The sequence below is a fragment of the Symphalangus syndactylus genome, chromosome 16 (assembly GCF_028878055.3).
Source record: "Symphalangus syndactylus isolate Jambi chromosome 16, NHGRI_mSymSyn1-v2.1_pri, whole genome shotgun sequence".
Taxonomy (NCBI): Eukaryota; Metazoa; Chordata; class Mammalia; order Primates; family Hylobatidae; genus Symphalangus; species Symphalangus syndactylus.
In genome coordinates, this window is record NC_072438.2 from 69,626,912 (window position 1) to 69,653,136 (window position 26,225).

Genomic DNA, 26,225 nt, shown 5'->3' on the forward strand with positions numbered 1-26,225 from the left:
TTAGCCCTTTGTCAGATGGGTAGATTGTAAAAATTTTCTCCCATTCTGTAGGTTGCCTGTTCACTCTGATGGTAGTTTCTTTTGCTGTGCAGAAGCTCCTTAGTTTAATTAGACCCCATTTGTCAATTTTGGCTTTTGTTGCCATTGCTTTTGGTGTTTTAGTCATGAAGTCCTTGCACATGCCTATGTCCTGAATGGTATTGCCTAGATTTTCTCCTAGGGTTTTTATGGTTTTAGGTCTAACATTTAAGTCTTTAATCCATCTTGAGTTAATTTTTGTATAAGGTGTAAGGAAGGGATCCAGTTTAGCTTTCTACATATGGCTAGCCAGTTTTCCCAGCACCATTTATTAAATAGGGCATCCTTTCCCCATTTCTTGTTTTTATCATCCCTTTATCTTGTTTTTATCAGGTTTGTCAAAGATCAGATGGTTGTAGATGTGTGATATTATTTCTGAGGGCTCTGTTCTGTTCCATTGGTCTATATCTCTGTTTTGGCACCAGTACCATGCTGTTTTGGTTACTGTAGCCTTGTAGTATAGTTTGAAGTCAGGTAGTGTGATGCCTCCAGGTTTGTTCTTTTGGCTTGGTATTGTCTTGGCAATGCGGGCTCTTTTTTTGGCTCCATATGAACTTTAAAGTAGTTTTTTCCAATTCTGTGAAGAAAGTCATTGGTAGCTTGATGGGGATGGCACTGAATCTATAAATTACCTTGGGCAGTATGGCCATTTTCATCATGTTGATTATTCCTATCCATGAGCATGGAATGTTCTTCCATTTGTTTATGTCCTCTTATATTTCATTGAGCAGTGGTTTGTAGTCCTCCATGAAGAGGTCCTTCACATACCTTGTGAGTTGGATTCCTAGATATTTTATTCTCTTTGAAGCAATTGTGAATGGGAGTTCACTCATGATTTGGCTTTCTGTTTGTTTGTTATTGGTGTATAGGAATGCTTGTGATTTTTGCACATTGATTTTGTATCCTGAGACTTTGCTGAAGTTGCTTATCAGCTTAAGGAGATTTTCGGCTGAGACAATGGGATTTTCTAAATGTACAATCATGTCATCTGCAAACAGGGACAATTTGACTTCCTCTTTTCCTAATTACCCTTTATTTCTTTCTCCTGCCTGATTGCCCTGGCCAGAACTTCCAACACTATGTTGAATAGGAGTGGTGAGAGAGGGCATCCCTGTCTTGTGCCAGTTTTCAAAGGGAATGCTTCCAGTTTTTGCCCATTCAGTATGATATTGGCTGTGGGTTTGTCATAAATAGCTCTTGTTATTTTGAGATATGTTTCATCAGTACCTACTTTATTGAGAGTTTTTAGCATGACAGGGTGTTAAATTTTGTCAAAGGCCTTTTCTGCATCTATTGAGATGATCATGTGGTTTTTGTCTTTGGTTCTGTTTATATAATGGATTACATTTATTGATTTGCATATGTTGGACCAGCCTTGCATCCCAGGGATGAAGCCAACTTGGTTGTGGTGGATAAGCTTTTTGATGTGCTGCTGGATTCAGTTTGCCAGTATTTTATTGAAGATTTTTGCATGGATGTTCATCAGGTATATTGGTCTAAAATTCTCTTTTTTTGTTGTGTCTCTGCCAGGCTTTGGTATCAGGATGATGCTGGCCTCATGAAATGAGTTAGGGAGGATTCCCTCTTTTTCTATTGATTGGAATAGTTTAGAAGGAATGGTACCAGCTCCTCTTTGTACCTCTGGTAGACTCGGCTGTGAATCCATCTGGTCCTGGACTTTTTTTGCTTGGTAGGCTATTAATTATTGCCTCAATTTCAGAGCCTGTTATTGGTCTATTCAGGGATTCAACTTCTTCCTGGCTGAGTCTTGGGAGGGTGTGTATGTCCAGGAATTTATCCATTTCTTCTAGGTTTTCTAGTTTATTCGCATAGAGCTGTTTATAATATTCTCTGATGGTAGTTTGTATTTCTGTGGGATTGGTGGTGATATCCCTTTATCATTTTTTATTGCGTCTATTTAATTTTTCTCTCTTTTCTTCTTTATTAGTCTTGCTAGTGGTCTATCAATTTTGTTGATCTTTTCAAAAAATCAGCTCCTAGATTCATTGATTTTTTGAAGGGTTTTTTGTGTCTCTATCTCCTTCAGTTCTGCTCTGATCTTAGTTATTTCTTGCCTTCTGCTAGCTTTTGAATGTGTTTCCTCTTGCTTCTCTAGTTCTTTTAATTGTGATGTTAGGGTGTCAATTTTAGATCTTTCCTGCTTTCTCTTGTGGACATTTAGTGCTATAAATTTGCCTCTACACACTGCTTTAAATGTGTCCCAGAGATTCTGGTATGTTGTGTCTTTGTTCTCATTGGTTTCAAAGAACATCTTTATTTCTGCCTTCATTTCGTTATGTATCCAGTAGTCACTCAAGAGCAGGTTGTTCAGTTTCCATGTAGTTGTGCAGTTTTGAGTGAGTTTCTTAACCCTGAGTTGTAGTTTGATTGCACTGTGGTCTGGGAGACAGTTTGTTATAATTTCTGTTCTTTCACATTTGCTGAGAAGTGCTTTACTTCCACTTATGTGGTCAATTTTGGAATAAGTGCGATGTGGTGCTGAGAAGAATGTATATTCTGTTGATTTGGGGTGGAGAGTTCTGTTGATGTCTATTAGGTCCACTTGGTGCAGAGCTGAGTTTAAGTCCTGGATATCCTTGTTAACTCTCTGTGTCATCAATCTGTCTAATGTTGACAGTGGGGTGTTAAAGTCCCCCATTATTATTGTGTGGGAGTCTAAGTCTCTGTATAGGTCTCTAAGGACTTGCTTTATGAATCTGGGTGCTCCTGTATTGGGTGCATATATATTTAGGATAGTAGCTCTTCTTGTTGAATTGATCCCTTTACCATTATGTAATGGCCTTCTTTGTCTCTTTTGATCTTTGTTGGTTTAAAGTCTGTTTCCTCAGAGAGTAGGATTACAACCCCTGCTTTTTTTTGTTTTCCATTTGCTTGGTAGATCTTCCTTCATCCCTGTATTTTGAGCCTATATGTATCTCTGCCTGTGAGATGCGTCTTCTGAATACAGCACACTGATGGGTCTTGACTCTTTATCCAATTTGCCAGTCTGTGTCTTTTAATTGGAGCATTTAGCCCATTTACATTTAAGGTTAATATTGTTATGTGTGAATTTGATCCTGTCATTATGATGTTAGCTGGTTATTTTGCTCATTAGTTGTTGTAGTTTCTTCCTAGCATCGATGGTCTTTACAATTTGGCATGTTTTTGCAGTGGCTGGTATCGGTTTTTCTTTTCCATGTTTAGTGCTTCCTTCAGGAGCTCTTGTAAGGCAGGCCTGTGGTGACAAAATCTCTCAGCATTTGCTTGTCTGTAAAGGATTTTATTTATTTCTCCTTCACTTATGAAGCTTGGTTTGTCTGGATATGAAGTTCTGGGTTTAAAATGCTTTTCTTTAAGAATGTTGAACATTGGCTCCCGCTGTCTTCTGGCTTGTAGAGTTTCTGCCGAGAGATCAGCTGTTAGTCTGATGGGCTTCCCTTTGTGGGTAACCCAACCTTTCTCCCTGGCTTCCCTTAACGTTTTTTCCTTTATTTCAACTTTGATGAATCTGACAATTATGTGTCTTGGAGTTGCTCTTCTCGAGGAGTATCTTTGTGGCATTCTCTGTATTTCCTGAATTTGAATGTTGGCCTGCCTTGCTAGGTTGTGGAAGTTCTCCTGGATAGTATCCTGAAGAGTGTTTTCTAACTTGGTTCCGTTCTCCCCGTCACTTTCAGGTACACCAATCAGATGTAGATTTGGTCTTTTCACATAGTCCCATATTTCTTGGAGGCTTCGTTTATTTCTTTTTACTCTTTTTTCTCTAAACTTCTCTTCTCACTTCATTTCATTCATTTGATCTTCAATCACTGATCCCCTTTCTTCCACTTGATTGAATCAGCTACTGAAGCTTGTGCATTTGTCATGTAGTTCTTGTGCCATGGCTTTCAGCTCCATCAGGTCATTTAAGGTCTTCTCTATGCTGTTTATTCTAGTTAGCCATTCATCTAATCTTTTTCAAGGTTTTTAGCTTCTTTGCAATGGGTTTGCACATCCTCCTTTAGCTCAGAGAAGTTTGTTATTACCGATCATCTGAAGCCTACTTCTGTCAACTCATCAACATCATTCTCTTTCCAGCTTTGTTCCATTGCTGGGGAGGAGCTGCATTTCTTTGGAGGAGAAGAGGCGCTCAGATTTTTAGAATTTTCAGCTTTTCTGCTCTGGTTTCTCCCCATCTTTGTGGTTTTATCTAGCTTTGGTCTTTGATGATGGTGATGTACAGATGGAGTTTTCGTGTGGATGTCCTTTTTGTTTGTTAGTTTTCCTTCTAACAGTCAGGACCCTCGGCTGCAGGTCTGTTGGAGTTTACTGGAGGTCCACTCCGGATGCTGTTTGCCTGAGTGTCACCAGCAGAGGCTGCAGAACAGCAAATATTGCAGAATGGCAAATGTTGCTGCCTGATCCTTCCTCTGGAAGCTTCATCTCAGAGGGGCACCTGGCTGTATGAGGTGTCCATCGGCTCCTACTGGGAGGTGTCTCCCAGTTAGGCTACTCGGGGGTCAGGGGCCCACTTGAGGAGGCAGTCTGTCCATTCTCAGATCTCAAACTCCATGCTGGGAGAACCACTACTTTCTTCAAAGCTGTCAGACAAGAACCTTTAAGTCTGCAGAAGTTTCTGCTGCCTTTTGTTCAGCTATGCCCTGCCCCCAGAGGTGGAGTCTACAGAGACAGGCAGGCCTCCTTGAGCAACGGTGGGCTCCACCCACTTCAAGCTTCCCGGCCTCTTTGTTTACCTAGTCAAGCCTCAGCAATGGTGGACGCCCCTCCCCCAGCCTTGCTGCTGCCTTGCAGTTCGAACTCAGACTGCTGTGCTAGCAGTGAGCAAGGCTCTGTGGGCATAGGACCCTCTGAGCCAGGTGCAGGATATAATCTTCTGGTGTGCCGTTTGCTAAGACCATTGGAAAAGTGCAGTATTAGGGTGGGAGTGTCCCAATTTTCCAGGTACCGTCTGTCACGTCTTCCCTTGGCTAGTAAAGGGAATTCCCCGACCCCTTGCACTTCCTGGGTGAGGCAATGCCCCACCCTGCTTTGGCTGACACTCCATGGGCTGCATCCACTGTCCAACAAGCCCCAGTGAGGTGAGCCCGGTACCTCAGTTGGAAATGCAGAAATCACCCATCTTCTGTGTCACTCATGCTGGGAGCTGTGGACTGGAGCTGTTCCTATTTGGCCATCTTGGAACCCCTATCCTTGCTCTTATTAATACCTCAAGTGACATACAGTTCAGTGTGCCCTACACGTGGGTGGAGGGTGAGAGCACAGGCTGCCATTTAGAGGCAGTCCTGCCTGGTTACTCATCCTTCATTCTGTAAGGAGCTAAGTGCTACTGTGTTCTCAGAACATTTGTGCTAAGCAGGAAACCCCTCTTTTGAACTGTACAGGATATAAAAGTGAACATGATCTATTGCTCTTCCCATACTGACTCACTAGCCTCACTTGGGCTCTGTTTGCCTGGGCACATGCGCTTATAGAGCTTTAAAAAAAAAAAAAGGAAAATATTATAATAGGATCTTTTAGGCAATCAAGGACATTCAAAAATACATTCAGGTGTTTGTCAGCCCTTCTGCTTAGGCACACACATGAAAGCATCCCAAGCCATTTATATTTTGACTTGCAAATAAACTGACAATTGCTATAATTGAGAGTATCAGCAAAGCATCAAACTTCCCTTCCAAATTCTATTGTTCTTATGATAATATTAATTTCTGTCTCCCAAACTGAGTATAGAGGCATGGATATGTGACAATAGGATGTTCTCTAGGCCAAGGGTGAAAAACCATCATGGGTAAACTACTAAGAAGAGTGTTTACACAGATAAAGAGAAATTGACTAACATTTTTAGTTTTGACTTCCCAATCTCTTTTTTTAAACATTAGTGGTTTCAGAGAGGAATGTTTGGAAGACACACCATTGATTTTATGCTGTACAAAGTGATGCTCTTTTTTATTGTAAAGCAGTGAGTCAATGAAGATTTACTGGGATCTGCCAAGCCAATATCCTAGTAGCCAAATATGCAGACATTTGCAGAAGCCCACTCTACTTCCGTTGGCCCAGGAAGCCTAGCAACCAACGGGGAGTTAGCTGTACCCTTTGCTGATATGCACTAGTGGCATGGAGGACTTATTAAGCAATAGAGAGAGCCTTTTATAATTGACAATAGCACTTGCCTTTTAAGATGTTAAACATACTATACCATATTTTTCTAAGTTCAGTAGTCTTACTTTGGGACACAGAAATGCATCACTATTTAAAACTCACCTATCCAGCAACCTTAACTATCTGGAACATATATGAGATCCAGGAAGCAAGGTAAATAGGTTTTTGAGCAAAATAGATACAACAAAATCTATTTACCTACAGGTTTCGTAGGAAATTCCTTCAGTCATCACTCAGAACTTAGTTATTCTTATCTGAAATCACCTTAGTTTTCTAAAATTTAGTTATTGGGTTTTTTAATTCATATCAGATTAGAAGCAACAATAGAGTGGAAGGGGCTAGAAGAAACTATCTTGAGTTATCTAGAAGGGAGTCAGCTAACAAAAGTGAGAACTATTAGCTGTTAAATTGAATGTAAAGAAAAATACATTAAAAAAGAAAAAAGCACTTTGGGATGCCAAGGCAGGTGGATCACCTGAAGTCAGGAGTTCGAGACCAGCCTGACCAATATGGTGAAATCCTATCTCTACTAAAAACACAAAAATTAGCTGAGCATAGTGGTGTGTGCCTGTAGTCCCAGCTATTCAGGAGGCTAAGAGAGGAGAATTTCTGGAACCCAAGACTGGGCCACTGTACTCCAGCCTGGGCAACAGAGCAAGACTCTGTCAGAAAGAAAGAAAAAGAAAGAAAAGAAAAGAAAAGAAAAGAAAGACAGAGAAAAGAAGGAAGGAAGGAAGGTAGGAAGGGAGAAAGACAGAAAAGAGAGAGAGAGAAAGAAAAGAAAGAAAGGAAAGAAAGAAAGAAAGAAAGAAAGAAAGAAAGAAAGAAAGAAAGAAAGAAAGAAAAAAGAAAGAAAGAAAAAAGAAAGAAAGAAAGAAAGGAAAGAAAGAAGACATTAAAAACAAAAGGAGAGAGGAGAGATGGGCAAAAGGATAGAGGGAGGGAAGGAGGCTATAAAAAGAAGACTCAGAAACTTAAAATGCTCAAGTCCTAGGCATTTGATTTTGGCAACAAGCCCTTGATCTGTAGGAGCAGCTGAGCATATCCTATATCCACCGTATCACACCATAATTTTTATATTCATAAATGACCCCAGTATTCCATAAAAAGTTTCAATTAGGAAGTCAGAGAAGGGCCTCATTTTTTAGAAGTGTGCACCCAATTGATTAAAATATAAAAGTTTGGCCGGGCATGGTGGCTTACATCTGTAATCACAGCATTTTGGGAGGCCAAGGCGGGTGGATCACGAGGTCAAGAGATGAAGACCATCCTGGCCAACGGAGTGAAACCCCGTCTCTACTAAAAAAACAAAAAAATTAGCTGGGCGTGGTGGTGCACACCTGTAATCCCAGCTACTCCAGAGATTGAGGCAGGAGAATCATTTGAACCCTGGAGGCGAAGGTTAAAGTAAGCCGAGATCGTGCCACTGTACTCAAGCCAGGGTGACAGAGCAAGACTCCATCTCAAAAAAAAAAAATCTATCTATATATATATGTATATATATGTTTTCATATATATATAAGTTTTCATTCTTGAAAGGGTGTGTTTTAGATATTTAGACATGATGATGCCAGAAAAATATGTTTTTATTGTGTGCATTTATGAAGGAAAATGAAGAATGGGCTGAGAATTATTATTGCCTTGCTAGTTGAAGATTTCACAATGGAGGTTGTGCCAGTTCTTGACAGTCTCCACATTTCCTTGATTTCTGATACTGCAATTTTTATTCACTTCAGCTATTAGCCCAACCACCTTGCAGCCACATCTCAGTGGGCTTTGTCACCCATCTGCCCTTGAGTTCAAATTAATGCACACAAAGAGGGTACTGGGGGAATCAAGAAGGTCTCAGAACCTATCCCTTAGTAATATGGAAAGCCTGTTGATTAATGGAAAAGAGTTCACAACTCAAGGCCAAGTGCTGTTTCCATGGATCTGTACATGAGAATAGTGCATTCTATATGACTTTATAAAAATAGTCACCCAACAGGTGTTGTTGAACACCTGTAGACATGTTTACAGGTGACAGTGTAGGGGGCTGAATATGTAGACGAAGCCAAACTGAGATTATTTGGGAACTTTGATGATGGTATTCCAGATGGGACAATGGCAGTGGGTCAGGCATTGGAGGCTTCCGTCTTAATCACTGCTCTTCTACTTGGTTAAATGTAGTAGTTACCATCTACACTAGGCTGTACTGGTTGTCTCTGGATTGTCCCTAGATTTGCCCAACTAAATAAAGCTAGCCATTATTACACCCAGCCTCTTAGCTCAGAGCACAACCAGAGGTTCATTTCTCACCCATGTGACAGTTTGCTGGGGGTCAGCATGAACTCAAGAGCCTTTCATCTATTGGCTGTACTGAGCTTTTAGGACCTCACAGTCCTCAATTTCATCTTCTTCAGGCCAGTAATGGAAGAGAGAGAAATAGAGGGGGGAATACGTAAAAAGCTTTAAAGACCAGGACTAGGCTAGAAGTACAGTCATGCATCACTTGACAATGGGGATACTTTTTGAGAAATGCATCCTTAGGTGATCTTGTTGTTGCTTGAACATCATAAAGTGTACTCACACAAACCTAGATGGGATAGTCTGCTGCACACCTAGGCTATATGGGATAGGCTATTGCTCATAGGCTACAATCCTATACAACATTTTACTTTACCGAATACTACAGGCAATTGTAACACAATGGTAAGTATTTGTGTATCTAAATATAGGAAAGGTATAGTAAAAACACAGTATAAAAGATTTTTTAAAATGGTACACCTGTATGGGGTACTTACCATGAATAAAGCTTGCAGGACTGGGAGTTGCTTTGGGTGAGTCAGTGAATGAGTGGCGACTGAATATGAAGCCCTGAGACGTTACTGTACACTACTGTGGACTTTATATACACTGTACACTTAAGCCACACCAAATTTTTTTTAATTTTTTTCTTCAATAATAAATTAACCTTAACTTTATAAACTTTCTTAAACTCATTTTGACTTTTTTTTCTTTTTTGTGAGACAGAGTCTCACCCTGTCGCTCAGGCTGGAGTGCAATGGCTCGCTGCAAATCTCAGCTCACTGCAAACTCCGCCTCCCAGGTTCAAGTGATTCTCCTGCCCCAGCCTCCCAAGTAGCTGGGATTACAGGTGCCAGCCACCAGGCCCAGCTAATTTTTTTTGTAGCTTTAGTAGAGACGGGGTTTCACCATGTTGGCCAGGCTGGTCTCAAACTCCTGACCTCATGATCTGCCTGCCTCGGCCTCCCAAAGTGCCAGGATTACAGGCGTGAGCCACCGCGCCTGGCCTTGACTATTTTGTAATAATACTTGGCTTAAAACACAAGCACATTGTTCAGCTGTACAGAAACATTTTCCTTCTTTATATACTTATACTATAAACTTTTCTATTTTTAAAAGTTTTTATTTTTGTTTTACTTTTTAAAACTTTTTGTTAAAAACTAAGACACAAACACTCACATTAGCCTAGGACTACATAGTGTCTGGATCATCCCTATCGCTATCTTTCACCTCCACATCTTGTCCCACTTGAAGTTCTTCAAGGATAATAGCACGCATGGAGCTGTCATCTCATGACAACAATGGCTTCTGGAATACCTCCTGAAGGGTCTGCCTGAGGGTATTTTACAGTTAACTTTTTTTTATAAGTAGAAGGAGTACACTGTAAAATAACAATATAAAGTATAGTATAGTAAAGACACAAACCAGTAACATAGTTATTATCAAGTATTATATACTGCACATAATTGTATGTGCTCTGCTTTTATATGACTAGCAGTGCAGTAGATTTGTTTACACCAGTGTCACCACAAACACGGCGTAATGCATTATATTATGATGTTAGAATGGCCCTGACATCACTAGGCAATAGGAATTTTTCAGCTCCATTGTCAACTTATGGGACCACCACCATATATGTAGTCTATAGTGGACAAAGTTTGTCATTCGGTGCGTTACTGTATGTTATTTCTACCCACTTTCAGAGGCCACCACTTCATCACCTGGCCTCATCTAACGACAGGGGAAGCAATGAAGTAACTTTAGCTGTGTGGCCAGAAAGGAAAAGAAAACCAAATTCTGATGGACATCTGATGTTTTTACTATTCCTATGAATGGATTCCAAGGTTCTAACTGAGAGGATAGGGAAAGCAGGAATCAGAGTGGGAAAATACATTCAGCAACATTCCTGAGAGTTTCTTCTTAGACTTGTCAGTGTTCTCAGTTGTGCCCATCCTCAAGTTCCAAAGATTCACCCACAAAGCATTTGGACAAGGCACTTCATTTTTCCAAGCCTCAGTTTCCCCATGTGTTAAAGTGAGGGGTTGAATTAGAATACCTTTCAAGTCTTTGGGCGCCTTAAAGATCCAAAATCCCATGATTCTATAATGATTCTATATGATTCCCCTGATGTTCCCTTCCTCCTGAGACAAATAAGCAGTGCCAGTATGCCAATAATTTATGTTTTATTTTAATTTTCCTTCTCACCTTCAAAGCTTGAGTTTCTAGATATTAATATATAACAATAGACAAAGTTGTTATGAATACAGTAGTGACTTTTATGGCAAAGTAAAGTTATTTTGTGTTTGGATGAACAGCACATTCACACACGTATATAACATACACAGAGCTCCATCTGTGAAAAAATAATCTTGTTTAAAGTCTTGCAAAACTTATGTCCTCCTCCTACTCTTGCCCTGTATTAGTTTTGCAATTAGTAACAAACAAACAAACAAACAACAGTGACATCTCTGTGGCTTACAACAACATTTACTCTTCGCTCACTTTACATGAGGACTGTGAGTCAGCGGCAGATTGGCTGTGGCTCTGCTAGAATTGGCTAGGTTCACCTGGGCTCAGTGGGGTTCCACCTGTCTTCTCATTTTAAAACCCAAACTAAGGGTATAGACACTATCTGTGACATCCTAAGGGCAGTGGAGACCAAGAGCAAGGAGACCTAAGACAAACCATCCAATTGCATTTAAGCTTCAGGTTAAACACGGCAAAAAAAAACATCACAACCATTCACATCCCATGGGCCATAGCTTTTCACATGGCCAAGTCCAAAGTGATTGAGGTGGGATGTGTAGTCCTCTCACAGAATGCACGAGTACCTCCCATGACAGTGGGTAGGGATATGCAATCCTATGGCTGGGAGGAAGCAAATAGTTGGGGACAATAACCCAACAGATCACACCCCCAAAACCTCTAAGTTCTAAATACAACATTTCCCATAGAGAGGAAGCCACTCTGCCTCCTCCACTGCATGTTCCTTTCCTGCCCCTCTCAGCTTGAGCTCAGGCTCTAAAACTTGAGCTTGATAAGAATCATCTAAGTGCTTGTTAAAAATGCCCCTTCCTAGGGTCACCCTTTCCAAAGATTTTCACACATTTGATCTGAAGTAGACTGTGGTGCCCAGGCATGATGCCCCAGGAATACCTACTGCTATTGAAGAGCTATCCCTGGTTCCCACAGCCTTCAACATCAGAGCTGCCTTTGGGTTGGGGGAGCATGCTGAGTGAGCCATTATTAGGAGGGCTGCCTTAGAGGACTCAGAAGCTACGACCCCAAGGTCCTCTGACCTGTCCCCACTCCTCATAGCCAGCATGGATTTTGTACTTCTGGAGCTCCTTAAAGGAGGGCCATTGCACATTTGAAAGTGTGATAGTTAGCACAGACCCCAGAGATCAAATCCTGAGATCTTCTTCCTCCATATCCAGCTCACTAGCTGTGTGACCTTGGACAACTCACAGACCCTTTCTGGGCCTCAGTGTCCTCATCTGTTAGACAGGAATAATAATCATACCTACACCTCAAGCTTGTTGTGAGGGTGAAGCGAGTTAACAAAACAGTGCCTGGCATGCAGTGGATCACATGAAAACATTTCGCATGTGATGTTATAAATGTTTTTATATATTTATAAGTGTATTCTGTACAAGAGTTTTCTGATTTTATTGGCACACAGGTCTGAGAACATGGGAGGCTTTTGAGATAAAGTTGCCTCCTATTGGAGGTGTTATATGGGGAACATGCTGAGTCAGCTGTTATCAAGAGGAAGGCTGCCTTAGAGGACTCAGAGAACTTACGTGTCAGGTGATAGCACATAAGTCAGTGGTTTTCAACCCCAGCTTTAATTTAGAATCATCTGGAAAGTTTATTTAAAATGCCCATGTCCTTCCAAGTGGGCTCAATTCTGAGCCAATTAGTGAGAATGTCCAGGGACAAAACAAAGGAATGAGAAATTTTAAGGCCAGGCACAGTGGCTCACGCCTGTAATCCCAGCAATTTGGGAGGTTGAGGCAGAGCACTTGAGACCAGGAGTTCAAGACCAGCCTGGTCAACATGGTAAAGCCCATCTCTACTGAAAACACAAAAATTAGCCAGGCGTAGTGGCACAGATCTGTAATCTCAGCTACTCTGGTGACTGAGGCACCAGAATCAGTTGAACCCAGAAGGCAGAGGCTGTAGTGAGCTGAAATCATGTCATTGCACTCCTGCCTGGGTGTCAGAACAAGATTCTGTCTCAAAAAAAAAAAAGAAATTTAAGACAGTCCTTGGACTGTAATGGGAATCCTGGATTAAAAACCACTGATATCTATAGAACAGCTTTGTAAACTGCAAAACATAATGTACGATTTATGGGCGTTTTTTGATTGTTAGTAACTGATTGATGATCTCATGAGGGACTAGTTCCTCTGAAAATCAGGCCAGCATGGATTTTCCACCATCTGTCCTACATGTGCACTGGCTGGGGGGAATTGATACTCACCCAATTCCTATTCCTGCCTTTAAGCCAAAAAGACTGCTCGAAAACAAGCCTCCCTGGGATAAAAGATGTTGCTAGGATGAGGAAGCTGTGGTGAGTGAGTGGAGTTAATGTGATTAGATTTGGAAGCAATACTTCCAGCGTGGGGAAGCATCGGTGTTCTATGTTATTAAAGTGACTCCAGTGCAAAGGCACATATATCAGATTGCAGTAATTTGCCCTGACTAGGTTAGAAGCCAGGAGATGGTTTTTCATAGGTATTCCTGAGTGGCCCAAGGCCTAAGTCAGCTCTTGTTTAGACAAATCCTATCTCTGCTGATCATCTACCTCTTACCAAATGCAGCCATCACCATGCACAGCACATGCGCTCCTCTTGATGATCTTCACAGAGTGCAGAGTCTTCAGGAAGTTCTTTCCTCAGTGGAACCTTTGGGGTTTCTAGGAGAGGGGCAGGGGAATATCTGGAATCAGAGGTGAACATTTTACAGCAGCCTCTATACTATTCTAATTACTTTCGCCTGACTAAACTGCCAGATTGTAAGGTGATAAACATTTTATATAAAAGTAATTCACTGCGGAAAGTTCTGGATGTTTTCCCCAATGGGTACCTCAAAACAGGGTACAAGATGGAAACTTGCTCAAGAAACAGAAAACTGTAAACTGGATAATGGTGATGATAAAAAATAATAATGAATGACCACACGAGCAAGTGTCCTCTTGTGAACTTTCACAGACAAATGCATAGATATGCTGCCTGGACTATGGGCAGATAAACATTCATTGTGGGCACATGTTTGTGTGAAGCCAATTATTGACAAAGCAAGAACAGCTGGAACTTTCATCTCCCCACCTGCGGGCCAGGGTTCTCTTGGCACTATATCCCCAGTTTTTAATGTCTTCCTGAAAGAGTGGCTGCCATGTTCTCCTTAAAACTTCTTTAGATTCCCCTGTCAAATACTGAAAACTATGCCAGCCGTAAGTCTAGTGTTTGAAATACCAGCGTGGGACCAGTCTTCCTATATGCAGAGTTTTGTCCCATGTCTTAGAATCTTGTTCTGTTTTTTTCACCCTTTGGGCTTCATTTATTCACAATCATTGACTGTTGACATTGGACAGAGCTTGTGTAACAGTCTTAATCTTTAGCCTGGTATGTAATAGCTAATCCCTACTGTTCCTCTTCCCGCCCTGAGCACATTACGTCCTTTATTTTCCAGATTAAGTGTTGGCATTCTGTACTGGAAAGAAAACTCCAACTTCTTGCCACGTGCAGTGGCTCATGCCTGTAATCACAGAACTCTGGGAGGCCAAGGCGGGTAAATTTCCTGAGCTCAGGAGTTTGAGACCAGCCTGGGCAACATGGCGAAACCCCGTCACTGCAGAATATACAAAAGTTGGCTGGGTGTTGGTGGCACGTGCCTGTAGTCCCCGCTACTCAGGAGGCTGAGGTGGGAGAATCACCTGAGCCCAGGGAGGTCCAGGCTGCAGTGAACAGTGATCATGCCACTGCATTCCAGCCTGGGCAACAGAACAAGACCCTGTCTCAAAAAAAAAAAAAAAAAAAAAAAGCCCAACTCCTGGAAATCAAATGGTACCTGATGTGGGGTTTGCTCCCTGTTATGTTAGCCTCAGGCCATCTAACCCAGGTAGAACAAGGCAGGTAAGGAAACCCAGTGGGCTGAGGACCCTGAAGGAAGCCCTTAACACAATGCCTAATACTGAAAACAATGGATGAATGTATTCAAAATTTGTTTGCAAGAAATGAGACTTTTTGCCTTTTTAGGACAAAAAAAGGCACTTGAAATTTAATTTGGGTTAATAGGAGATATGGCGGGTAGCACAGAGTGATTATGAAATGCACAGGGCTTCCCTGCCATTCGAGTTTTGATCAGTCTCAGCAAAACCCAAAGTTTGCCAAAACCTGGAAACAACTCAAATGTCCATCAACACAGTAGAATGAATAAATGAGTTATGATATTTCATTCAATATAACGTGAATGAAAATGAATGAGATGAAATGAAAATGAATTATGTAAAACTACATGTAACAACAAGGATGAATCCTACAACCATGTGAAATGAAAGAAGCCAGACACACACACACTCAAAAAATGCATGTTGTATGATCCTATTTATATAAAGTTCAAAGGCAGGTAAAATTAATCTGTACTGTTAGAAGTTGGAAGAATGGTTTCTATCAGGAAGGAGTAGGTAGAGATTGGGAGGAGGTGCAAGTTGGATTTCTGGGGTGCTATTGGGGTTAATCTCTTGACCTGAGTGGTAACATAGATATATTCTCTTTGTGATACTTCACTGAGCAGAATACAGTCATTAATGTCACTTAATGATAGGGCTAAGTTCTGAGAAATGTGTCAGGAGATTTCATTGTTGTGCCAACATCATAGAGTGTACTTATACAAACCTAGATTGTACAGCCTACTACACACCTAGGCTAGATGACATAGCCTATTGCTCCCAGGCTACAAACCTATATACAGCTGTCACAGAACTGAATACTGTAGGCAATTGTTACAGAATGGTAAGTGTTTGTGTATCTAAATATATCTAAACATAGAAAAAGAACAGTAAACATACAGCATTATAATCTTATGGGACCACCATCATATATGTGGTCCATCATTAACTGAAATGTCATTATGTGGCACGTGACTGTACTTACAATTTGTGCATGTCATATGTATGATAGTCTAAAATGCAAATGTTGGATTGGGCCTTGCTTGATTATCCAGGAACTGAGTTTGCAAGAGCTAAAAAGAACCTCAGAATCCCTGTCTAACAGGGATGGCAGGGTCCATTTCTGGACCCTAATGGTAGGTCCATTTCTGGAGTTAGGAAAACTGAGTCAAAAACCTGAGTAGAAGTTTGCGGCAACAGATACGGCAGGACAGGTTGGGGACTGTACTCAGGGGGATCACTGGATACCAGTCTTGGGAGTAAGTTCCACAGAATGGAAGGGCTGAGATTGCTGGCAGGCAGGATTGGCTCGGGGACTGCATCGGCCAGAACATAAAGGTGAAGTCTAAGAGAGGGTATCGCAGAGGATGAGGGGTTGACAGTGGGGAGTGGTATGTTGGGAGCTCAGATCTGGTTTATTTTTAACTCTCATGAGCCCACACTGCCTCCTCTCCTATGGCATTCCCTTCCTAATGTGGATAGTACGGTCAGCCCAGGCCATGGGAGTGTGGCCCCGATTTTCCATGTAGGGAGACTGGCTCTAGTTTCTCAAAAGCACAAGCTGCTGGGCCTTTTTCTCAACTGTTGGCCTCGTGGAAGAGACTTGGCTTAATGGAAGGGAGAATGAAGAGAGGCTTTTGGAAAGAGAGGGCCTAAACAGGATCAGCATTGATGCCGAGCAACACGAGGGAGAAGGGACTTTTCTTGGCGTTCATACCACGGTGGGCCACAGCGTGGTGGGAAGGCATATTTGAATATGGTAAGGGGAGGAGCTTAAGGGTAAGAGAGTCTTCGAAGATTGGGAACAAGGAAACCAAGGCAGCTAGCCATGGGCAAGGTGTGGGGGCTGCAAACTTGCTACAAACCTGCTCTTCAGATCCACCACTTACATTTTCAACCCTCAGTCAAAACCAAGGAGCTGCTGAGGAGTGATGCCTAAGACAATAGTCCCTAGGATGTGTGGGGCTGACTTTTTGCTAACCGAACTGCAAATATTTGGAGCCATTTTCTGCTATAACATCTTAAAAAGATGAGGACCCTCATTGGATATTCCAGTCCCAATTGGGAGAGAATAAGAAGGGCCATGCCTGTTCTTGATCAAGATCTTGAGTGCAATGCAGGGTGGACTCAGGAGTCAAAAACCTAATTTATCCCCAGCTTAGTGTCTGCCAGCCATAAAAAAAAAAAAAAGGTTGGTGGATAAACAAGTGATGTGCCTAGTGCTGAGAAGCATCTCCTTGTGTGATCAGAGTTAATTAACATTTAGCGTAGCCCCTTTAGGGGTGAGAAGTTGTGATTGTCTTTCTCTAAAGGTTAAATTACCCCCGTTGTGTTTGCCTTCCTGGGAAGAAAATGCAGGATGAGTTGGGAAATCATTGTTGAAACACAACCATGACACCACTCTGAGTATGTCTAATTCCCTGGCATGGGGATTTTAGGTATTAGAAAGTGCATAATAGTAACTAGATTCCAGGATGTGTCTCAGGCAATCCCAAAGGGAAGTTTTTTTTCATTCATAGAATACTTCCTGAAGACATTATTATAGGAAAACTTTATTTAGGAGAGTTTCTTTGATCCTGTACTAGCACATGAGAACATGTAAGCAGATGACAATATCTAATATCTACTGCTGCCTGACCCACTCTGCTTCCCATCCCAGAGTTTCTTTTGCAAAACGCATGGAGCCCTGCTTTGGCAAAGCTCTCCAGATAGCAGCCAACCTCACCAGGAAGGTCTGATTTATAGCATGTTGATCTTAAGCATGTTAGTGCAATGCCCAAAAGAGAAAGGAAGTCTCAATAAAGGGATATTATAGAAAGTCTTCAGCCAGTGGATAGAATCTCATCTCGAAGCCAGGCTGAGATCACCAGATCAGCAGGATAAAAAACCATTTGGGGCTATATGTACCTAATGAGGCTGGATTCATGAGATCAACAGTATTTAAGGTCCTTGGACATAAGTAGGGCAGTAGCTGAGAAGGCCTTTCTCGGCTCTGGCTCTCCTGCCCCTACTCAGAATGCCACACTCACCCAAGGCTTGATGTTGCTCACCATGGGTCGGTGGCTGTTGTCTCCACCATCTCTCCCACAGAGGGGGAATAATTGCACCTCCATCACAGACTTTCCACAAGTCAGGATGATCTCTCAGTGGCTCTCAAGTTTCCCAGGTATCTTTCTCCCATGGGCACATGACGGACAATCTACTAAATCTCTGTACTTCCATTTGCTCATCTGTTAAAACCTGTACCTGCTCACGGGTCTGCTGGATAACAAAATGAAATTTACATGATTAAGGCACTTAACCTTCCCCAGTGCCTGCCCATAATAGATGCTCCAGAAGTGTTAGGCATTATTTTAAACCCAGAAGGAGCCTTTAACCACTTGATTTTAATTAGATGACCCTCAGGGGTGAGATGCAGTGGGTGATTTAGAAAGTGCACCCTGGGAGGGCATTTGTTTGGAAGGAATCTTGTAGGAGCAGGTAGAAGGTCCCCAAAAGAACAAAATATGGGTCACCTCACAGGATCCACCGCTGGACCGGGATCCTTTACTGAAGCTGGAGCCTCAGTATAAAAGAGCTACTTGGCCGGGCGCGGTGGCTCATGCCTGCAATCCCAGCACTTTGGGAGGCCGAGGCAGGTGGATCACAAGGTCAGGAGAGCGAGACCATCCTGGCTAACACGGTGAAACCCCATCTCTACTAAAAGTACAAAAAAAATTAGCCGGGCATCGTGGCGGGCGCCTGTAGTCCCAGCTACTCGGGAGGCTGAGGCAGGAGAATGGCATGAACCCGGGAGGCGGAGCTTGCAGTGAGCCGAGATCGCGCCACTGCACTCCAGCCTGGGTGACAGAGCGAGACTCCGTCTCAAAAAAAAAAAAAAAAAAAAGCTAATTGATGGTACCTGGTGCCCAAACCTCTACTGTTGCTATGGTTTCTCCATTTCTGAGTATGTCCCACAAGGAGCAGTGGCAAAAGCTGGTCTTTCAGGGGCTCATCAAACACAGACGTTTCAAATGTCCCAAGATGGGCAGCTTTGATCCTGAATGTTCTTTCCTTGATTAAAACAACAACAACGACAACAAAATGAAACAATAAAAATTTAAAGAGAAATTTAAGCCATGCGTTTCTAAGAATTTACAATTAGCTCATTAAATCTATTGTTTTCTCAGTTGTTTGAAGTCCAACAAGACTAATGAGCCTTTTTTTCCAAATGTCTTTAAAAATCCTTTTTTCTTACAAGGACATTTAGAGGCTTTGAAAGTTGTTCCAAGGGTAATAATAATAGTATTAATAATAAATTGCTCCAAACTCCCAATCCCTGCAGGTTCAAAATTTACTTAATACTCTAAACCGAAGGGATTTAAATTATTACCAGAATTTATTACCTTTTGTTTATGGGGCTTTCCAAACAGGAGAAAGAAACCACGTGGAGGTTCACTAGAGTTCATTGTATGGTTTGCTTTGCGGTAATGCATATAACCCGGAAGACTTCCAGAGCCTTCTCAGCTTGAACCTTCAAAGCCTCCCTAATTTGGTGGAATCAGTATGGTTATGTTGAGATTGCACTGAGGGTACTGACTTTTCAGCCTGGACAATTTTTGGCTGATGGACCAGAGTAAGAGCCCTCGTAGCAGGATTCTCCTGTAGGACATACAATCTATGTTACGTAAGATGGATGATATATTGTTAGGTGGCTATGGGGTGGAAAGAGAACAATTTTTCTCTGGGGTGTGTGCAAAGGAACTGACTGCCTTGATGCCCCTTGAACTCTCTACCTTGTCATCTGAGGACCTCTGGTGGTGGAAATTTTCCCAGCGTGTGTGAATTGATGTTTCTGTGCCAAGCCATCCGACCCTGTTACATTTTCCTACATTCCTTTCCTCCTATTTTGTCATTCACATTAAGCAAGGAGCAACAATCAGTTGCAAACACCCAGAACAAAGTGGTGGATGTGCCTGACCAGACTGCCGTTTCACAAAAGTTACCTGGTACCTTCTCTTCCAGTGAACCTCTGATACATTTCCTGCAGCAAGAGAAGGCAGCCAACATGAAGGAAAATGTGGCATCTGCAACTGTTTTCACTTTGCTACTTTTTCTCAACACCTGCCTTCTGAATGGTAAGTAAGAGACTATCATGCTCTCTTTCATTGCCTGGGGTGTTTGTCAACAGGGTGGAGAGTCCATTGCAGTCTTCTTGCAATACCATTATGAAAAATGAAAATGCTGTGTTATGTGCTGCTGTTAAATTATTTGCAATATTTTGCATTAAAGTTAATGCAGAAAAATTAATGCAATTAATGCAAAATCTTGTCACCATGCTCTCTGCCTTCTGTCCTCATTTCAGGAGTGTAATGAAACAGCTCTGAAGAAGACAGGACCTGAGTTCTAATCCAGGTCCTGCCAGTTTCTAGTTGTGTGACCTAGAGCCAGTTACCTAACTCTCTGGGTTTCCAAACTCTCGAAGTGAGAATAGTGATGTTTCCTCTACTGCAGATGAAATAATGTATATTAAACTCTTTGAAAAACCATGATGGGATATAAGAGGTTGCTGTTACATGGCAGGAAGCAGGTACAGCCAACTCTATTATCTGTGCTAATAGGAGAAATGAAGTCCACGGCTAAATGAGAGGGTGGGTGCCTGTGAATATACACTTCTGTATGTCAACCCATGTGCATTTCTGGGTGTGCAGACTTCTATATGTACCTGTGTATATATTAACTTTTCTATATGGACCTGACTGCAAATGCCTCTCTGTCTGAACCTGTATGTATATACTTTTATGTATGTCTGTGTGTGTTCTGTGTATATCCATATGTGCACACTTCTCTGCATGTACTTGTGTGCATACCAGTATGTACTTCCATGAGTATGCACCTGCGTATATTTCTGTGTGTGTGTGTGTGTGGTGTGTGTACTTTTGATGCGGGCTCTGTGTGGGCGTCTACATATTTGTATGTGTGGTTCCTGTGTGGTTTTCTCCATGTTTCTGTGCATTGAGAAAGTCCATTAATTTTAACTTATTCCTCTAATGTAGATGAAGGAAACATTTGTCTAATTGTAATTTTATAAATCTACCCTCCTCTCTTGAGCTTCCTGGAGGTGCTATTAATAAACAGTAAAATAAGAAAGAGAAGCTTTCAGAGAGAGAAAAAGGGGAAAGCAGAGGTCAGAATGACCCACAAGAGAAACTAAATACTCAAGAAATCAATGATCACCCTAATTGGCTTCTGAGTGTGCTCATTATGGAACCATGGGCTTTGAATTTTTTAAATAAACTTTTCTTTCTACTTCACACACTTCTCCCCACTCATGACAAATCAAAGCAAAACAAAAACTTGCATTTTTGCTGTAACTCCCAGCAACACATTATCCCAAATAAATTGTCCCTAGAGGATGAGCAATGTTACAAATATTGGCAGAGCTGACCCAGCTGGCAAGGACGGGTTTTAGCAGGGCCTGTGAGCAGGAGGGTAGGTGAGTTCCAGCTGACACTACCAGCCTGGTATCCTGGGCTCCAGCCTGTGTCCCACAACATGCCATTCCACTAAATTCCTCTTTCTGTCCAACTCTGCCTAGAGAATCCTCTTCCCATGCATTTCTCCTCACTGAGGTCTCCTCCTAACCTGCTGTTTCTGCTCTGGTGCTCAGCTAGAAACCCTGGCCTTGGAGCCTGCATGAGGGGTAGAGGAGAAAACAGAGAGAACCCCCAGAGGTGCTGACCCACCTCTGAAAGCGCTCCTCTCTGCTCCTGATATCCTGAACTCAATGCTAGGGGATCCAGCTAGACAAAAAGGAGGATCAGCTGAAGTCGTGTAGGCGAGCATGATGGCTTCCCAGCCCCATAGTATCAGGGCAAACTCCCAGGGCTCTGCTGTCCCTCTTTGAACCTGACATCCAAACAAGAGAAATGGGAGCCCGCTTGCCAAGAGCTTTGGGGATTTGGCAACTAAAAAATTTTACACCCTTGGTGTTGTATTTTCATACCACCTCACTGAGACCTTCTAGCATCCAGTCTGGAACTGGGTACAGCTCTTAGATAATAGTGGTTGCTCAGAACCAGGAGAGGAGCTGGCTACTCTCCTACCTCTTACCACACTTCCTACCCCAAAAAGATCCATCAAATTATAGTTTTATAGACCCTATGGGATTACAAAAGGGCCACACACTCTTCAAGCCCTACGTATCCAAAGGAAGCCCTTTGCAACCTCACCACACACACACACACACACACACACACACACACACAGGAAAGAGAGGAAAATCTAAGAGAAAAAAAGGACTAAAAACCAAGATTCAGAAATGGGGATGGGGTGGATGAGGAGACAGACTGTGAGTCTGGGTCACAAGATCAAAGCTGAATAAAATCAAGGAAAAGTGGCCAGGCGCAGTAGCTCATGCCTGTAATCCCAGCAGTTTGGGAGGCCAAGGTGGGCAGAGCATGAGGTCAGGAGTTCGAGACCAGCCTGACCAACATGGTGAAACCCCATTTCTACTAAAAATACAAAAACTTAGCCGGGTGTGGTGGTGTGCACCTGTAATCCCAGCTGCTCAGGAGGCTGAGGCAGAATTGCTTGAACCCGGGAGGTAGAGGTTGCAGTGAGCCAAGATCACACTACTGCACTCCAGCCTGGGCGACAGAGCGAGACTCCATCTCAAAAAAAAAAAAAAAAATCAAGAAAAAGTGAAGGGAAAGAGGAAGGAAGGGACGTCCAGATACAGGGAGCTTCAGCGATGCAGTGAACGGACAGAAGATCAGGAACAAGTTGAGTTCATTGTGTGGGGATGGCAGAAAGACGGAGATTGGTGAGCGGAGTGGAGAAGTGCCATAGAGTGATGTTTTGCCAGAGTGTCCGCAGGTTGCTCATACCTAGGAAGGATTCTTTGTATGGTCCGCTTAGGCTGAGGGAGGGTATCAGCTTTACAGACCTCGTGGGATTACAAAAGGGCCACCACACACTCTTCAACCAATACGTGTCTATCTTGCATTCAAGGCTCATTCTTTGTTGAAATTTTGCAGTTGGTCACTAGGCTATTGTTATCTCCATCTCAAAGTACACACACACACACACACACACGCACACACGCACACACACACCCCAGCACAAAGCTCTCCAAGAGCCCTGCCAACATTAGGGCAGCCCACAGAGGAGTGTTGCTGGATGCTGATGCTTGGCATTCCTGAGCATCCACCCTAGGTCTCCTCAGCCTGAGACTTCATCGCTGGCTTGGGTCCCATCAATCTGTTTCTGTCACCAGCAGAAGGGTCAAATGGTTAAATGGACCTCAATATTGATGCAGTGGCTTCTGCCTTTTTCTAGGACAGTTACCTCCTGGAAAACCTGAGATCTTTAAATGTCGTTCTCCCAATAAGGAAACATTCACCTGCTGGTGGAGGCCTGGGACAGATGGAGGACTTCCTACCAATTATTCGCTGACTTACCACAGGGAAGGGTAAGAAGTTCCCTTCTCTCCTATGAAACCCCACATGAGTACTCCCATTCTGCAGGCCAAAGAAACACTGGTTCTGAGTGACAGCACTTCCCTGAATTTACACCAGTAAGATTCATACCACCAGGGAAAGGGGAGTCTAAGGCCCATGCCCACATTCTCCTGTTAATGTCTGTTAAGAGCTGTGTCAATATACCTAAGGTTACCAGCCATAGCAGTACAATATCAGTGTTGCTGGATGCTGATGCTTGGCATTTCTGAGCATCCATCCTAGGTCTCCTCACCCTGAGACTTCATCACTTGCTGGGGTCCCATCAATCTGTTTCTGTCACCAGCAGAAGGGTCAAATGGTTAAATGGACCTCAATATTGATGTAATGTTTCAAATCCCCTCTCACAGCTTAGATTGCAGCCTGAAGCCCCATAGAAGTGTTTCTTAATTGCTAGTTAATCTTAGATGTTCATCTATAATTCTTATGCCATTTGTATTTTTTTTAACTAAACATGTCACTTTTGCAAAATAAGTAGGTTTGTGTGAAGTGGTACCATACAATCCTTGACAAATACGGTACATTAGGTTTTCAAACTTGTTTCATGTTCAAGAAAATAAAGAACCTTGTAGGGAAAAGAAGGTGAGGTTTTTTGCTTAGCACATTGCTGATCCAAAGGCCATGATCTCCTAGAGGACATACTGGGACCTAAGGTTGCAATGAGGGCTAAACCAGATCATCTCTGTGCAAGCATTTTGTTACGCTCACAGTGAGACCCTCCTGGAAATCCTGGGAGAGCTGCATTCTTCTTCAGAAAGGAAAATATTTAGTTGCTGGTAGAGACAGCTGGCCCACTTTCCAATGACTGTACTTTGTTGTACACAAAAGTGTCATCTCGGCTGAAATCCAAAGGGACATCATGTAAACAGATTTCAGGAACTCAAATGCAACCAGAATTGAACAAGCCTCCACACCTGTGCAGTGTGTCTTGCGCTGAGACTCCTGAGTCTAAATGTGAGCAGCCTACTGAGCCACGTGGGCTTGAAATACCTCCTTTCAACATCACTTCACTTTATTGCTGACTTGGTGCAGTCTGAAATGGATCAACATCAGTTTTTGTCCTCTTGAACCCTTTTTTTAAAAAATGAAATGTAATTCAAAACGTATGTGAAATAGCTGCTGCATTGTGCATGACCCCTCTGTATGTGGACAGGTGAAAGTTCCAATTTCCTGAGGCAACTCAATGGGCATGACCTGGGTATGGTGGTGCCTGGGCCATTGAAAGCTCGAGTGTTTATCAGCAGGGAATATAGGTCCCAGAGCCCACAAGAACACTTACAGAAAGGAAGGGTTGATGAGAAGCAGAATACTTGAGGCCCTAAAATAACCTTTCCAGCATGATCTTCTCTCTCTCACTCCCAGCTGAAATGGGCAGAACATGGAAGCCTAAGGAACCATTTGTCAGCTCTGGGTTTTGTGCTTGGAATTTCTGATACTCAAAGGCCAGTGGTATTGATCTATGAAGAAAAAAACTAGACTCTCTTTATTACTTTCTTATTCATTCCTAATACATTACTTATTGCAGAGAGACACTCATGCATGAATGTCCAGACTACATAACTGGTGGCCCCAACTCCTGCCACTTTGGCAAGCAGTACACCTCCATGTGGAGGACATACATCATGATGGTCAATGCCACTAACCAGATGGGAAGCAGTTTCTCGGATGAACTTTATGTGGACGTGACTTACATAGGTAAGGGGAAGGAAAGTGGGTGAGGAATTTGTTACTCCACTATGTATTAGCCAATAGTCACACTCAGTTTGAGTCTTCTTGGGTTTTGGATGGATCCCCAAAAAGAAGGATGAGAAAACTCACAATATGCTTATCAATTGAACATTTCAAATCATTTTTTATCAAGTCATTTATGACACTAAGGCTGGCACTTGGGATCCTTGTGTTCCTGTGCTTTCCCTTGACCCTCATCCTCTTGCACTCAGCACAAATGTTCTATGTACGTATCCCTTGCCAACCCTTCTTTCTTGCCCTCCCCTTGCAATCAATGTCCCCTTCTTCCTTGGCAAGCTGGGATTTCTTTTATTTCTCTTCATGGAAGACAGAACTGCTCCATGAAGAAGCAGCTCTTGGAAGGGTTCATCTGATTCTGCATCCACAGCAATTGTTCCCATTGTTTTACCCCAAACTCATATGTGTGTGTGTGTGTGTGTGTGTGTGTACATATATATGTTGCATATATGTGATATATATATTTGCATGTGTGTGTATATATATATATACATATATACACCATTGGTAATTTTTTTACTAAACATGTTACTTTTATAACATAAGAAGATAATATGAGGTGGCACCATGTAATTTTTGACAAACATGGTGTTCAAGAAAATAAAGAATGTAGGCTGGGCGCGGTGCCTCACGCCTGTAATGCCAGCACTTTGGGAGGCTGAGACAGGCGGATCACGAGGTCAGGAGTTCGAGACCAGCCTGACCAACATGGTGAAACCCCCATCTCTACTAAAAATACAAAAATTAGCCAGCTGTGGTGGTGCGTGCCTGTAATCCCAGCTACTCAGGAGTCTGAGGCAGGAGAATTGCTTAAACCGAGGAAGTGGAGGTTGCAGTGAGCCAAGATCACGCCACTGCACTCCAGCCTGGGCCACAGAGCGAGACTCCACGTCAAAAAAAAAAAGAAAATAAAGAATTTAAATGTTAAAAACTACCAATGGTCGTGCACACACACGGGGCGGGGAGGGGGGGAGACTTATCACCTCTGCATCACCACTGGTGCTGCCAAGGTTGCAGGAAGGTCGTCTCCAAGCTGAAGGGGAAGCTCCCTGGCATGGCCTTCCATGTCCCCATAACAAATGTGTCGGTCATGGACCTGACTTGCTTTCTAGAAAAACTTGCCAAATGTGACGACATCAAGACAGTGGTGAAGCAGGGACGATGTTCTGGAGAGTCCCATGGTTGTAGTACCACAGTTGCGCAGAGGGGCCATTCACAGTCTTCTTTATGGAGTGATGGCATGGACCGTGGACATGAGTCCTTCCATGATGAATGACAAATTTTAT

At 42.6% G+C, this 26,225-nt stretch overlaps 1 protein-coding gene across 3 annotated transcripts in view; it reads left to right on the forward strand.

Annotated features, from left to right (window-relative positions):
• The window catches only part of PRLR (prolactin receptor), a 180,666-nt gene that overhangs the window by 128,797 nt on the left and 25,644 nt on the right, over positions 1-26,225 (forward strand). For all 3 annotated transcript variants that reach the window (XM_055245995.2, XM_063619904.1, XM_055245996.2), the window contains 3 exons: positions 19,700-19,812; positions 23,015-23,147; positions 24,719-24,888. In XM_055245995.2, coding sequence (XP_055101970.1) covers positions 19,743-19,812; positions 23,015-23,147; positions 24,719-24,888 — 373 coding nt within the window. In that variant the 5' untranslated portion in view covers positions 19,700-19,742. The remainder of the gene's footprint in view (positions 1-19,699; positions 19,813-23,014; positions 23,148-24,718; positions 24,889-26,225) is intronic.